The sequence below is a fragment of the Narcine bancroftii genome, chromosome 5 (genome assembly GCF_036971445.1).
Source record: "Narcine bancroftii isolate sNarBan1 chromosome 5, sNarBan1.hap1, whole genome shotgun sequence".
NCBI lineage: Eukaryota > Metazoa > Chordata > Chondrichthyes > Torpediniformes > Narcinidae > Narcine > Narcine bancroftii.
The window spans coordinates 11,136,875-11,152,877 of record NC_091473.1 but is presented as its reverse complement, the minus strand read 5'-3'; the positions used below and the strand labels follow the sequence as shown (position 1 = coordinate 11,152,877).

At 40.9% G+C, this 16,003-nt stretch overlaps 1 protein-coding gene across 1 annotated transcript in view; it reads right to left on the bottom strand.

Annotated features, from left to right (window-relative positions):
• LOC138763108 (interleukin-17 receptor C-like) overlaps nucleotides 1-16,003 on the bottom strand; it is an 87,464-nt gene that overhangs the window by 39,457 nt on the left and 32,004 nt on the right. The window contains exons 3-6 of the mRNA XM_069936765.1: nucleotides 9,154-9,291; nucleotides 7,779-7,865; nucleotides 7,381-7,490; nucleotides 2,299-2,407 (exon numbers count right to left, since the gene is read on the bottom strand). Of these exons, the coding sequence (XP_069792866.1) occupies nucleotides 2,299-2,407; nucleotides 7,381-7,490; nucleotides 7,779-7,865; nucleotides 9,154-9,291 (444 nt within the window). The remainder of the gene's footprint in view (nucleotides 1-2,298; nucleotides 2,408-7,380; nucleotides 7,491-7,778; nucleotides 7,866-9,153; nucleotides 9,292-16,003) is intronic.

The window sequence follows — 16,003 nt, the reverse complement described above, 5'->3', positions numbered from 1 at the left end:
TATGAAGTGTAGAAGAAATCAAAAGCTTTCAGGAAGACTTGGACAGCTTAGGAGAATGGGCGAATAAATGGCAGATGAGACATAATGTTGAGAAATATACAGCTGTGGATTTTGGTAGAGGAAATAAACGGTGGGATTAATATTTGGATGGGGAGAAAATTCAAACCTCAGAAGTATAAAGGGACTCGGGGGGGGTCCTCGTGCAGGATAACTTGAAAGTTGACCACCAGGTTGGATCGACGGTAAAGAAGGCGAATGCTATGATGGCATTCGTTTCAGGGGATTGTGTAGAAGAATAAAGAGGTGTTGATGAGACTCTGTGGGGCACTGGTGAGACCTTATTTGGAGTAGTGTGTGCAGTTTTGGAGAGGGTACAGAGGACGTTTACCAGAATGATTCCAGAATGAGATGGCTAATATATGAGGAATGCCTAGCTGATCTTGGACTCTATTCATTAGAATATAGAAGAATGAGAGGGGATCTCATAGAAACATTTTGTATAATGAATGGATTGGACAGAGTAGATGTAAATAAGACGTTTCCGCTGCTGGGTGAATCCAGGACAAAAGGGCTCAGTCTTAAAATTTAAAAGTACCAATTTATAACAGAGATGAGGAGAAATTTCTTTAGCCAGAGGGTCGTGGATTTGTGGAATTCATTGCAGCTATGGAGGCAGGATCACTGGGGGAGTTTAAAGGGGAAATTAATAGGTATCTAATTAGTCAGGGTATTAAGGGATATGGGGACAAGGAACTTGGAACAAGATGTGAGAACAGTTTAGCTCAGGGAGGTTTTATGGAGCACTCTTGATGGGCCAAATGGCCTGCTTCTGTTCCTTTTTCTTGTAATCTTGTGATGCTGATGTACAAAGAAGGAAGAATCAACCCATTATCACAATGATCTAATTCTGCCCTATTGTTTATAAATATAAAATTACACACCATGTCAATTCTTCAAAGAAAAGTAGGAAACAGAAAAAAGGAAAAGCAAAAGACCCCCCAAAATCACCCATTTTCCAACAGATGAAACATTACGTGATTCATCCAGAGCTTACTTCTTCCCTTCAGGGATAAATGTCTTCACATAGACATCACTAGGGACACTGGAGATAGTGGTGTTGGAGACCCGGAATCATTAAGGTACACTCCTGTGTATCTTAAATATGGGTTCAATATTCTTAAAAACATGTTGTAACAATTTCTGAAGTTCAAAGTCATCTTCTCCAGGGGAACACAACTATTTATTTCTGAATTCCAGCAGAATCAGATTTCCAAGTAATGGCTATGCATTTCCTGGTCACCGCTAAAGCGAGTTTAATGAATTTCAATTGATATTTCAACAGCCTCATTTTAGGTCTTATATCTGCTAATTCCCCCCTCCTCCAAAAAAAACAATTCTGACACACGAGGGTATTGAATTCCGGTAATTTGTTCTGGGAGATTCCCCAAATCTTCCCAGAAGGGCATGATCAGGTTGAATGCAAAAAAGTTCCTATATCTTGACTACATCGAAAACATAAATTGGATAATTCAGATTTCAATCTATTTAATTTTTGCAGAGTAAGGTACAGCTGATGTGAAGAAATTACATTGCACCAGCCTATACCTTACATTAATTGTATGGCTCATGCTGTCCTGACAGAGGTCAGACCAGCAAAATGGATCAATTTCTAGGTCCAAATCTGATTCCCATCTATCTGTCTAGCCCTTGTTTAGGGCTTCCGTCTGAAGTAAGAAATACATTTTTGAGATAAATTTCTTTGTGATCCCCTTCTATTTCAGTACATTGCAGTAAGGTCAATGTTGGACCTAATTTATCCCTTGAATAAGATATTAACTGAAGACAGCAGAAAAATGGACACATCTTTTGAGAAAAAATATGGCCTCTCTTTTCCTCTATTCAGACCTCCTCATGATGTATGTTTCTCAACCATTTCCCCTCACCCTCCTCCATTCCAAAGATCAGGAGAACTTTCCCCAGGGACAAATAAAAATAAACCTGCCCCTTCTCCCACCATTCAAATGCTAGGCCCTTCTCACTCCTCCTTTGGCCTGTCAAGCCTTATGGAGGTACATCAGAAACCCTGCCACCCCACCCAATCTCAATGAAAGAGCTCCTTACTAATAGAATTCTACTCGGGCACAGCCATGAAAATGGTTGGTATGTCTGTCTCCACTGTGTGTGCGGCAGGCTCATTCCATCCACGTCCCTTCCCCCATCATAATGAACACACTTGCACTGGTGGTTCACCCTCTTGGAAGAAAGAATCACAACACTGCCTTCTGCTCATGGACTCACCTTCCATTTTATGTATGTGGCCCAATTCCATGTCTTCACTTGTCGTGAAAGCCTTTATTCGAACTTCACTCTTCATGGCTGCTGGAAAGCAACTCAACTCTACAGAAGCCTAGTGAGAAAAATAAGGATAATTCTTTAATTCAGTCAGTGCAGCTCCAAGGAGACTCTTGCCTAAATTAAGACCTCCTTACTCAGCCTTCTTTAGACCGAAGACCATACAATTTTAGAGCAGAATTAGGCCATTTGCCCTTTGAGTTGCTCCTCCATTCAAATCATGGTCGATGTATTCTCCTTTAAACTCCTTTCTTCTCCTTTCTCCCATAATCTTTGATGCCCTTCCTTTAACCAGAAGATCATTTCCATCATGGTTTTGTTTACAAGAAAGGCTATGTCTGTCTCCCTCCCTTTCCACCTCCTTCACCCTCCTCTTACCCCCAGAAGTCTTTCACATTGCTGAGATTTGTTTCCCCTGTCATCATTTGGAGGATAATGAATACAGAATCCTCCTTTCACTTTATAAGCAAAGTTGCTGTTTTATTTTGTCAAGCTATTTGTTTTATAGATTTCTGCTCTGTTTTTTAGTTGCATGAGACCAGCCAGCCCTTCGAGTTGATCCATTCTCCCACTCAGTCCCACTGCCTAGCCTTCTCTCCATAGCCTTTGATGCCCTGAGTAATCAAGAACCTATCAATCTCTCCCTTAATGACAACCAATGACCTGGCCTCCACAGCTACCTGTGGTAGCAAATCCCACAGATTTACCACCCGCTGGCTGAAGAAGTTCCTCCACATCCCTATTCTAAATGGACGCGCTTCAATCATAAAGTTGTGCCCTCTTGTCCTAGACCAGGGTTGGGCAACCATTTTTAAAAAAATTCACATTCTACCTTAAGTATTCCCTATGCCATTGGTGCTCTGTGATTAGTAAGGGATTGCTTAAGGTGGGATGTGAATGAGAAGGGAAGATTGAGAATAACTGCTCTAGACCCAATTGTTACTGAAATCTGAAATATTTTGCTTGAGAAAAATTGTCATTGGCCCATTTTCTCTGGAGTTATGAAACCGTGCAATGAGGTACGATTTAAACAATGGCTTTCAAACTTTCTTCTTCCCACCCACATACCACCGTAAGCAATTCCTTACCAATCACAGAGCACTGATGGCATAGGGATTACTTAAAGTGGAATGTGAGTTTAAAAAAAAGGGTGGCCCACCCCTGTCCTTGACTCTCCCGCCATGGGAAACAACCTTTCTATATCTACTCTGTCAATGCACTTCAACATTCAAAATGTTTCAATGAGATCCCTCCTCATTCTCCTAAATTCCAAAGAGTATCAGGAGATGCCAAAGGCATCTCATGGATAACCCTTCCATTCCCAGAATCATCCCTGTGATCCTCATCTGAACTGTCTCCAAAGTCAGTGTGATAGTACAGATCTATCACCAATGTACATAGTGTATATAGTTACTGTATCTAGACTGTGCTTACAGCGATTGGCTGAGAGCTAAGCCACACCTATTGTCTGGGCCTTAAAGGGTGGTGTCCCTAGCCAGGTCGGATCATTCCGGACTGGTCGGCCACCTGTGAAGAGCTCCGGTCTTTTGCTAATAAAAGCCTTGGTTTGGATCAACAAGTCTTTGGTTCTTTCGACGAGCTCTACAGTCAGCACATCCTTTCTTAAATGAGGAGCCCAAAACTGCTCACAATACTCCAAATGATGTCTCACCAGGCAGGGCCTTATAAAGCCTCAACATCACATCCCTGATCTTGTATTCTATCCCTCTTGAAATGAAAGCCAGCTTTGCATGTTCCTTCTTCACCACTGACTCAACCTGAAAGTTTACCTTCAGGCTATCCTGCACAAGGGCTCCCAGGTCCCTTTGCATCTGGATATTTTCAATTTTCTCCCCATTTAGAAAATAGTCTTCCCGTTTATTTTTTATATCATTGTATTTCACTTGCCACTTCTCTGCCCATTTTCCTAATCTAAGTCCTTCTGCAGCCCCCCTGTTTCCTTTACATTACCTGCTCCCCCACCTACCCTTGCATTGTCAGGAAACCTGGTCACAAAGCCATTCAATCCACAATCCAAATCATTAATATACAACATAAAAAGAAGCAGCCCCAACACTGATCTCTCTGGAACACCAATAGTAACTGGCAGCTGATCACAATATGATCCTATATTCTGACTCTGGTTCCTGCCAATCAACCAATGCACTACCCACACTAGTATGTTTCCTGTTATACCATGGGCTCTTGTTAAGTAACGTCATGTGTGACACCTTGTCAAAGGCCTTCTGAAAATCCAAATACACAACAACCACTGCCTCTCCCTTATCCAGCTGGCTTGTCACTTCCTCAAAGAATTACAATAGAGTTGTTAGGCAAGATTTTCCCTTAAATCTTGCTGGCTTTAGCCTTTCTTGTCATGTGCCTCCAAATACTCCGTAACCTCAACCACTGATGTCAGGCTAACTGATCTATAATTTTCTTCCTTCCTTACTTGAATAGTGGGGTGACATTTGCAATTTTCTAGTCCTACAGCACCATACCAGAATCTATTGATTCCTGAAAGATCATTACCAATGCCTCCACAATCTCTACCCATAGTAAATCATGAAAACCTGTGGACACTGTGGTTGAATAAAAAAGCACAAAATGCTGGAGAAGCTCAGCAGATCAAACATTCTCCTTTATGTCTTTCTTTGGCTTGGCTTCGCGGACGAAGATTTATGGAGGGGGTAAAAAAGTCCACGTCAGCTGCAGGCTCGTTTGTGGCTGACCAGTCCGATGCGGGACAGGCAGACACGATTGCAGCGGTTGCAAGGGAAAATTGGTTGGTTGGGGTTGGGTGTTGGGTTTTTCCTCCTTTGCCTTTTGTCAGTGAGGTGGGCTCTGCGGTCTTCTTCAAAGGAGGCTGCTGCCCGCCAAACTGTGAGGCGCCAAGATGCACGGTTTGAGGCGTTATCAGCCCACTGGCGGTGGTCAATGTGGCAGGCACCAAGAGATTTCTTTAGGCAGTCCTTGTACCTTTTCTTTGGTGCACCTCTGTCACGGTGGCCAGTGGAGAGCTCGCCATATAATACGATCTTGGGAAGGCGATGGTCCTCCATTCTGGAGACGTGACCCATCCAGCGCAGCTGGATCTTCAGCAGCGTGGACTCGATGCTGTCGACCTCTGCCATCTCGAGTACCTCGACGTTAGGGGTGTGAGCGCTCCAATGGATGTTGAGGATGGAGCGGAGACAACGCTGGTGGAAGCGTTCTCCTTTATGTAGCAAAGGTAAAAATACAACAATTTCTACCATTACTTCTTTCAGGAGTCAAAAGTACAATCTGTCTGGTCCAGTAGACTTATTCACCCTTAGACCTTTCAGCTTTCTAAGCACCTTCTCCCTTGAAATAGTCACTGCACTCACCTCCCTTCCCTGATGCCCTTCGACAGCGGGCATACTGCTGGTATCTTCCATAGTGAAGACTGATGCAAAATGCTCATTTAGTTCCTCTGCCAACTCCTTGCCTCCCATTATTATGTCTCCAGCATCATTTTCTAGTGGCCCCATATTGCCTCTTACCTCTCCTTTACTCTTTATATACGAGGAAGCTTCATGTATGCTCTTTGATATTATTTGCTACCCTACAGTGATAATTAATCTTTCCCTCCTTGAGTTTTAAGTTACCTTCGTTTTTACAAAAAAACTTCCCAGTCCGCTATCTTCCCACTACTGTTTGCTTCCTTGTATGCCCACGGTTTTACTTTATGTTGGCTTTGACTTCTTTTGTCAGCCACAGTTTGCCATTTGTCCATTCAAACATTCCTTTCTAAAACATGGGAGCCACTTCCACCCCACAAATAGTTAATGAACTGGTGAATTGGGAATGCTGAAACCATTCAATCCAAACTCACATCTCATTTGCCCAACAACTGACCATCTCATGGAGGTAGAGTGAAAAGCTGTTGCCCAATCAGTTTTTAGAGAATGGTCCATATCAAAGCATGTCAACGACCAAGCATGCCTTGTTTTGAAAAAAAAAATTTTGTTTTGACTGCGTTGGATTAGTATTGAAATCTTGTAGGAAAAGAAAAGGAGGGAAATGTTGGATCTTTTGAGCATCTTTTGGTCCAGGGTCTCTAATCCATGCTGAAAGAGATAATCCTATCATTAGAGACCGGTCCACCCTCACCTCTCCAGAGTCTTCCCTTCTTCCCCCCAGCCTTCCTTCACCTTCACTACCACCACTGAACATCCCCATCCCCAACCTCAATCAAGTGATGGAGAGAGTATGGGCATGGAACCTGAGAAATAACCCTGCACCCCCACTTAGTAAATTTGGCACCTCACATCAAGGATGTTTTCATTCGAGCATTACCCATGTAAAAGTTCACGCATGTAAAGATTCATGTAACACTACATTTAGAATGTAACATGTCTACCTTAAGTTGCTACTTTGTGGCAGCGCACCTAGCGAGGATTGTACTCACAACCCCTGGTTTACACGGCCACTCCTCTAATCATTGTGCTATTGGAGCCTCTACATTACAGTGCTCTCGCTGCTTGCTATGACATTTAGTTGCTCCTTCTTTCTCCAACTGATAACCGCGTGCACATCTCGAGGTCAGCCCCGGATTAAAAATCCGATCCTCAATCCAACCTAAGATTCACAACTCAATGTTCTAGGAACAGAGCTTGCTTCTGGTGCCTAGTATCATGGAGTGGCTAAGAACAGGAGACTCTTTCAATCTGCTGAATCGGCAACAACTCTTTCACAGAGCAATCTAATAAATCTGACATTCTCTACTTTCCTGCAGTTATCTTTTTTCCTTCACTATTTAAGCAGTTCACTTTGAAGGTCTGCCACACTATTAGACAGAGCATTCCAAGTCCTGATGAAGAAAATTCGCCTACCCCCAAAATTCCTCACATCTGTAAAAGTTGGAACAAGATGTTTTGAATGAAAAAAGTAGTGTTTAGTTTCTTCTTTTATAAAGAATGTAGATTGCCAAAGCCAAAAGAGAGTCTAAGCAATGTTACAGCAAAAGAAACTGCACTGAGTTTCAGTTCTGGTTATGCTACTTACTATTTTTGTGGATCTTGATGTGTTGTAGTCTGCAAACTGAATCTTCACCTGTGCACACAAGTTTATCCCCCCTTCGGGTTGATGCGTGGAAATATATATCCACCCAGTGACTGTAAGAGAAGGATAGATTTTAATTCGTTAACTACCCTACCCTGTTCAACTGGTGGTGCAAATGGTGGATCAGGCCAGGTTGCCTCAAAATATTCCTTTCATTTGGATTATTCCACAACAACTCGGGATTGGAGTCCATGAAGGACATTACTTTCCTGAATTAGAAAATAATGTATGAAATAAATTTAATGTTTTGTGAGCCCAATTCATACAAATCTACATTCCTCATAATTGGAGTGTCCTGATCCTTTGCTTATGTGAGTTCCATGGATATTTTTCACTCTTACCTTCATTATTGTCTTCATCTGTGTCAAGGTCTTTGTTTTTTGTGGATCCACTTCCGTTTCCACCCAAGCTCCACACATTCTCAGATGCTGGCCAAAACAGTCGCAGATACAATTTATTCATCCCTTCTAAAGAAATAAACCATACCTCAGGGCACCCTAAAGCCCCTCACTGCCCATGAATTATTTTATGTCTAAACTTGTGAATGACCTGTTAAATTGTATACTATAATCACAGAATTATTGTGCAACAGAGGAGCTGACAACACTGCCCATTAAATTCATTCTAGCGTGTTGTAACAATTCAGTCAGCCCCAATCCCATAGTTTCCCTACAAATCTTCAAAGTACAGGTATCTGCTGCTTAATGTCCATAATACGTTCTATGAAATTGGGTGTTATACGATGTGGACATTGTGCGAGCACCATATTATATACTTAGCAAAGCGATATGGGATACTGGAGAGTACCTGTAAACATTTTGTTTGTAAGTAAGGATCAGTGTAGGGACCGACATGGGGCTGTGGGGAGAGAATGGGGCAGTGGGATCAGTGTGGGGACCAACACGGGGCTGTGGGGAGAGCGCAGCAGTGGGATCAGTGTAGGGACTGACACGAGTCTGTGGGGAGAGAGCAGGGCAGTGGGATCAGTGTGGAGACCGACACAGGGCAATGGGGAGAGAGTGGGGCAGTGAGATCAGTGTGGGAAACGACACGGGGCTGTAGGAAGAGAGAGGGGCAATAGGATTAGTTGGATCTGATACAGGGCTGTGGGGAGAGAGTGGTCCAGTTGAATCAGTATGGGTAAACAGTAACAATTACCTATAGCTAGCAATTGCTTTTTCTAAATTGCTGCGGACTTGCTTGCAGTAACTGATTAATTATGGGACCACGTATGTATATGGGGTCAGATGTTGCCTGAACGGACATTAAGTGGTGCATACTTGTATTGGAATTTCTATTGGGCTGACTGACCTTCTTTCCTATTAAGGTGTGACCATAATTGAACTCGATGCTTAAAATGTGGTCAGCATCGAAATGTAATTGAGTACATACTGAAGCAACAGGTAAACAAAATAAATTCATGATCAGCTGCCCCTGTTAAAGGTACATATTTTCTATTGTCAGCATATTGAACTCTGCTTCTAAAATTGACTTCAATGGAGGTGAAGTTTGGAAGGAGAATACAATACGCAGCCTCTGCCAGCTCTGCACTGATGGAAAAAAAATTAGCCGAGGACAAGTTACAGAAATAAAGAATTTTCAAACCAACCTGTGAACGTTGGAAAAATGTTTATTAGCTGTAATTTTCCCACAATTATCTGCAGTCCTAGATTCTGACCTTTTGGAAAGTCTGGCTCTTTAATACTTAAGCTTTACCTGCCAATGATGCTGTTAATTGGACACGAATGCAGGGGATGCATGCCTTGTTCTGCTCGCAGTAGAGTATAGTGGAGCTTGTTAAATTAGTCAGAAGTAGTGGTGGGATGTCTTCATTAATTTTTTCAGGCCCACAGTCTGTTGGACAGAAGTCACAAAAAAGGACAGCATGGTAATTGCACGTCAAATCAAAAATAGAAATTGCGAGGACTGTGACATTGAAATAATGCTGAGGCAGGATCAAAGTGAAACCATTAAACCAACAGTAGTACCTGTTCATCAGCAGGATGGCTGGTCCATAATGAACTGCACCTGTGATGTTTATTTTATTGTAATGACAAATGGGTTATTTTGAAACAACTATACTTTATTAGCTAAAGAGCTCACTCATGGTATCCATCTTGAATCTACCCAAGGTGCAACTGGTCTCGGACTCCTTCTAGAGGTCGGGAAGACCTTTAGCAATCTATCACTTTTCCCTGAGATGTTTACTCTAGCAACATGACATACTAATACAGTATTAATTTAAATTTAAAGTTCAACACAAATGTAAGCACAAACATCAGCCACACAAACTTTTAAGTGCGCAATTCTCTTTCTTTTATAGATTCAGTCTGTCAGGTGCTTTGTTAACACGTGTGGATCTTCTTAACACAGGTGCTTGTGTCAGCTCTGCTGGTCCACTACTGTCTAGCACTGGTGGTGTTTCCTCTGTTGCTATACAGGCTCGATCTTCTGTGCTTGTCTTTTTTTGCAGCGTCTCTTGGGTTTTCAGCAGGCTCTTTCGATTCCTCCTCATTATTTGACCATCCTCTGTTCTGACAGTGTAGGATCTTGGACTTCATGTCAGATACAGGAAGAAATTCAGTGATCAGGTTCAGTTAGAGATTCACATCTGTTTCTGTGGAACTCTCATCGTGTGCTTCACTCTGTCATTACCCTGGACACCGCATCAATGTTTCCCTGGTGTGAACACCAATTCAAAGTCATAATGTTGTAGCTTCATCATCAGTCTTTGGATTCTCAGTGACATTTCATTGAGATTTTTCTTGATTATTGCTATTTATAGCTTGTGTCTGTCTCTGCCATGAATGTTGGTAGACCATACACATAACTGTGGAATTTCTCAAGTCCATAGACCAGTCCTAGACACTCTTCCTTGAGCTGTGCATATTGACATTCAGATGCTGTCATTGTCCTTGATGTGTATGCTGCTGGCCTCCAATCTTCTCTCACAGCCTAAAGTAGTGTGGTACCTAATCCATCTTTTGAAGTGTCCGTGGATATTTTTGTCTTTCTTGATGTGTTAAAGAGCATCAATACTACTGGTTCTGTAGTTAAAATGGTCTTCAGTCATCCCCATTCTTCCTTGTGGTTGTCTGCCCACCTGAATTCACATTTATCCTGTAACAACTTCCTTAGGTACATTGTTTTGGAAGACAGGTTTGGTATGAATTTACCAATGAAACTGATCATTCCCAGCCCTCTCAATATACCTTTTTTGTCAGTGGGTCTGGGCATCTATAGAATTGCTTTCACCGTGCCCTTATCAGGCTCCACACCTCCCAGAAAGGTGATTTCCTTCACTCTAATCTGACATTTTGCTTTGTTTAACTTTAATCCATACTTCTGGGTCTGTGAAGGCACTTCGATGAGCCTTTTGTTGTGCCGTTTTTGTGTGGATCCCCATAAGATCAAGTCATCCATGTACAACACTTACCCCATTTATACCTTCTATGATGTGCTTCATTATCCTGTGGGACACTCTGCAGCTGAGGAAATTTCAAAAGGCATCCTCAGACAGGAGTATCGGCCAAACGGTGTATTAAATGTACAGTATTTTGTGCTATCATCATCTAGTTTTATTCACCAGAAGCCCTGGGATGCATCCATTTTAGTTAAAAACTTTGCACTGGCCATCTCACTTGTAATTTCATCTCTGGTTGGAATCTGATAATGTCCCCTCTTTATATTGGCTTTTTGGGTCCATATTGGTCACTGTTCTTCTTTTTGACACATAACAATGAATTCACCCATTTTGTGGGCTCATCCACTTTCTTTATGACCCCCCTAGTGCCATCATTCGGTTGAGTTCCTGCTTGAGCTTTTCCTTTAGTGGTGCTGGAACCAGCCTCGGGGCAGGCATTACTGGCTGTGCGTCCATTTTTAATTGATTCTTATAGGTGAATGGTAGAACTCCAAACCCCTTGAGGATGTTGGGAAACTGATCCAGTATTTCCTCTACACTGTTCTGTGCATGGTCACTGTTAATGCGGTAGACTCTCTTGACTTGGCTTGAGTTTTCACATGAGTTTTTACCAAGCAGTGATTCACGTCCATCAGGGACTACTGTGAACCTGAGGTGGTGCTCTTTATCTTTAAATTTCACCTTGAGTTTTGTTAGGTCTGCTTTGTTCATGAATGAGTGAGACAAACACCAGGCTGAGTCGAAATCAGGGTTCTTTGTTCTTTATTACCGGATTGTAACACTTGCGACCAACCAGGTTAGTCGGAGAATGCATTCTGCCGTTATCAGCAAAATGGTGATTTTTTATACCCTTGGATACATGCTTAGAACATCATCATATCATTACTTGTCCAATGACTAAAACTGTTGCTATCCTTTCCCTGCTAGCTTCCTGCCTCTCAATCCATCAATGTCTCTCTTATCTTGTAAGTACAAGGATGCATTCTGTTACTCCTTAGTACTGGGTGACTCCTTCTCCGGTCCCATCTCATGATGTTTTACCTAACAGTTTACATGTACCTTTCGTGTTGATGCTCTATCCATTGTAGGCTTTGAGCAGTACAGGATTTGCATGGATGTGAGGGTTTATCTTTATTGCCCTGATGTCGCGCTCACAGATCAAATTGACCTTTGCCCCCTGTGTCCAGTTTGAAAGGAGTATCTGCTCCATTTGTAGGTAATGACACAGTCCATTTATCTTGCTCAACTCTGTTCATGTTTGGCTGTTCAGTATCCATTGGTTTATAATCTTTTTGTGCTACCATGCCAACGAAGAGTGTATCACTGAGAGCAGTTTCTTCTATAGTTTGCATAGTGTGCATGCTTTCACTTCTGTTTTGTTTCCCTTTGGAAAAACATTGCTTTGCCTAGTGATTCTACTCTTTGCACTTATTACAGACTTTTCCATAGAATGAATAATGTTTTGGTGCTTGTTGAGTTCCACATTGCTTCCGATGTCTCATTTTTTTGTTTGTGTGTGTGTCCATACAATGTGGCTGCAGCTGTTCCTTCATTTTCACTGGCTTTTGCACTCTCACCTAACTTTATCGCATGCTGCAGAGCTAATTCACTGGCATGGCATATCTTCACAGTTCCCACCAAGGTAAGCGCAGTCACTCGCAACTACCTCTCTCTCACTTTCTTATCAATAATCCTGGACACAATTTGCTCACATTGAATCTTGCAGCAACCCAAAATTGGATGTTCTTGCTTTTAATTTTAAGTTGATTAAAAAAGTATCAAAGCACTCTCCCTGCAGCTGAGTGCACAAAGGAAACATGTACCTCTTAAATGTTTCATTTTTCTTTGGTGAACAGTGTTCATCAAACATTTTGATAACCTTGATGAACTTGCCCTGGTCTTTTGCCTTGGAAAAAACAAATGTATTGAAAACTTCTTGTGCTTGAGGTCCCTCCACAGTAAGTAGCAGTGCAATCTTCTGTGCATCAGGTTTTCTAACAAGTCCAATAGCTTGCAGATACAGCATGAATCTTTGTTTGAACAACCTCCACTCATGGCCGACATTTCCTATCCAATTTACAGCATCAGGGTCCTTCACACTTTCCATTTCTCTGCTGCTATATCGACAGGTTTTCACTCCTGGTACCATGTTATGTTTCTTTTATTGTAATAAAGAAACTTGGGTTTTTTGAAACAACTATACTTTATTAACTCACGCATTTCCGCGTACAGGTATCCATCTTGAATCTACCCAAGATGCAACAATCTATTCTCTAACTTCCTCTAGAGGCCAGGAGGATCTTTAGCCCTCTAACATGACATGCATCTGGGTTTAAAATCACAGGGATTACATTTTTGCCATAGGCCCCAATTTAATTCCCACCATAAGTGGAAAAAATTATATATTCAAAAGAAGTTTTAATTAAATAATTTACTGCAAGTGTATTTCAATGCAATTAAGGTTGAAAATATACTGGAACACATATTTCATATTCAACTACTACCTCAATATGTCAACCATCTCAAACACACATTCAACAATTGTCGTCACTTCAGTGGGAACCTTGCCCCTGACACTGGCTGCAGATTCTTTTGGTTCAAGGAACTAATTTTGTTAAATCTCCATGTTTTGTAATTTCCAATCGGTTTCTCTTAGCTTGTAGCAAATCACCAACAGCACTGAAGCCACATTCTACTAAATAAGGCGATGGAAAATGTATCAATAGTTCCCTTGCTAAAGTAGTGGAGTTTGGGTATTTCTTTTCAATCTCGTTAGACAGCCACATCATGGTTCCTTTCACTTTGAATAGAGTTTTCACAGATTCATCATGTTGCAACTCAGATAACTCTTCTTGGTATTGCATTGGAACTTCAGATAAATCCACCAGCAATGGCCAAGTTAACAAGAGGGAAAATCCATTGCCTTTAAATCACAAAATCTATCATTGAAGTCAGTAACCAACATTTTCAAATGGTCAACAATGACATCTGTAGCAGCATTAGTTACCTCACATTTATTCAACCAATAGAATTGACTGAAATTTCTTGCAGAAATATTCCTTTAGCATAATTCTAGAAATGTCATGAATCCAAATAACTTTGTTTTTGCATCAACGAGTGTCATATTTGCTACCTGGAGTTGCTTGTTCAATGTACTTAGTTTCTCAAAAATGTCCATCAAGTAACTCACATAAGCTTTGTCATCTGTTGTTAGCAAGAGCTTCATTTCAGGTTTGTCCTTCAAAAACTCTCTGAGGAGATCAAACAGTTCCATAAACCTTTTGAAGCAGTTTCCCTTCAACTATGTGAAGCAATAATCTCACATGTTCTGCATTTTTATCAACACAAAACTGCTTAAAAAGACATTCACATTTTGCATTAGATTTGATGGCATTGATATACTTAATCACAGAATGCAGTACCTTGTGTAGAACAGGGGAAACTTTCTTGACAACTAAGTTTTCTCAGTGGATAACATAATGCACAACCAATATGTTTGGATTTTTGTCCTTCATTAATTTTAAACATTCTGTTTTTTTTACCCATTCATAGCAGGTGCACCCTCTGCAGCACAAGGTACAAGGTTTCCTTTTGGTATTTAATTTTCCTCCAAATAATTTTTGAGCTTGCTGTAGATATCAACTGTAGTAGTGGTTGTTTTTAATGATTCACAAAACATCTCTTCTTGAAACTCTTCCTGATCCATGTATCTCACGTATGCCAATAACAGAGCCTCACTGTCCCTCACAGTAGATTCATCCAATTGTATTGAGAACTTTTGTGATTTCACCTTCTCAATAAGCTGTTTTTCATCATCTTGTCCCATGTCATCTATTCTGTGGCAGACAGAATCATTAATCAATGACATTGCTTGGACATCTTTGTCATGCTTTTGCAGAACTGTTTTGAGAAACACTGATATTGCGGGTTTATTCAGTTCCTCCCCAGTCGTATGATTCTTCCCATGTTTTGCTATCAGCAGAGAAATTTCATAGCTAGCTTCAAGGGTACAATTCAAGGCTGTAGTTTGCGCAGCCAATAATGAAGTGATTTTTGACCTATTTTCAGTAATTTAAAATATTCCAATTTCAAATTGACATGATTGGGATGTTTTACCCTCAAATGAGCTTCAAGACAGCCTCCTTTCATTGATTCATTTGTCAAAGTCTGTTGGCATAATAGGCAAAATGGTGGACATTCATCGTGTACAGCAGGCATAAACCCAAACTTCAAGAACTCCACTGAATATTGACAAACCTTTTTCTTGCTTGGTCTGTTCATTTTGAATATACAACAGTGTGAGGTCCCTGAAACAGATTAATACAACAGTGCAAATCCCCTGAAAGATTAATCAATATTTTATTATGTCTTAGAATTGGAAAATGTAATAAAAGTAATGATCGAATCAAAGAAAGAAATACTGACCCTAAAAAAAACACTAGCACGGCTTCTGACATTTTTTCTTGCAGAGAGCACATCAAAACTGTTCTAGCCTCGTGCTTTACTTTCTGGGGTCCCTATTTTTTCCCCAATTTTGGCGCCCCCCTCAGGCTGGTGCCTGGAGCAGATCCCCCACACCCCTCATCAATACGCTCGTACATAAAGATGCATAAAGATACAGGTCTCACTCACGACTGAACTGAAAAAGTAAAGGGGAATGGACATAGACATGATTGTTGAGATAATTTGGAATCCTCATCATCAATGAGATAATTTGGAATGGATGATAATAAGACTGGTCAGAAAAAATATAATTATAATGTTAACTAAGGATAACAACAGTTAAAATAAGATAAACAACAGAGAAACATCAGAAGAGCAAAAACACATTATGATAATAAAAAGAACAAAGTGATTTTACTTTGAAGTTACCACAATTGTGTCGTATTGACAGTGTTGCCAAGTCACATCTTTCACACCAACATAACGAGTTTATTTTTTCAAAATAACTTTTTAATTATTTCCCAAAATATTCCAATACTCTACTAAAATATTCTTAAGACCTACACCCCACCAAAATATTCCCACACCCCACCAGTGGGGCATACACTGCATCTTGAGAATCTATGGGTTACTAAAATAGATTCCATCATATCTAATCCAAGCATGGAATCAGTTTTAGGAAGTTTCCAAAACAATGTA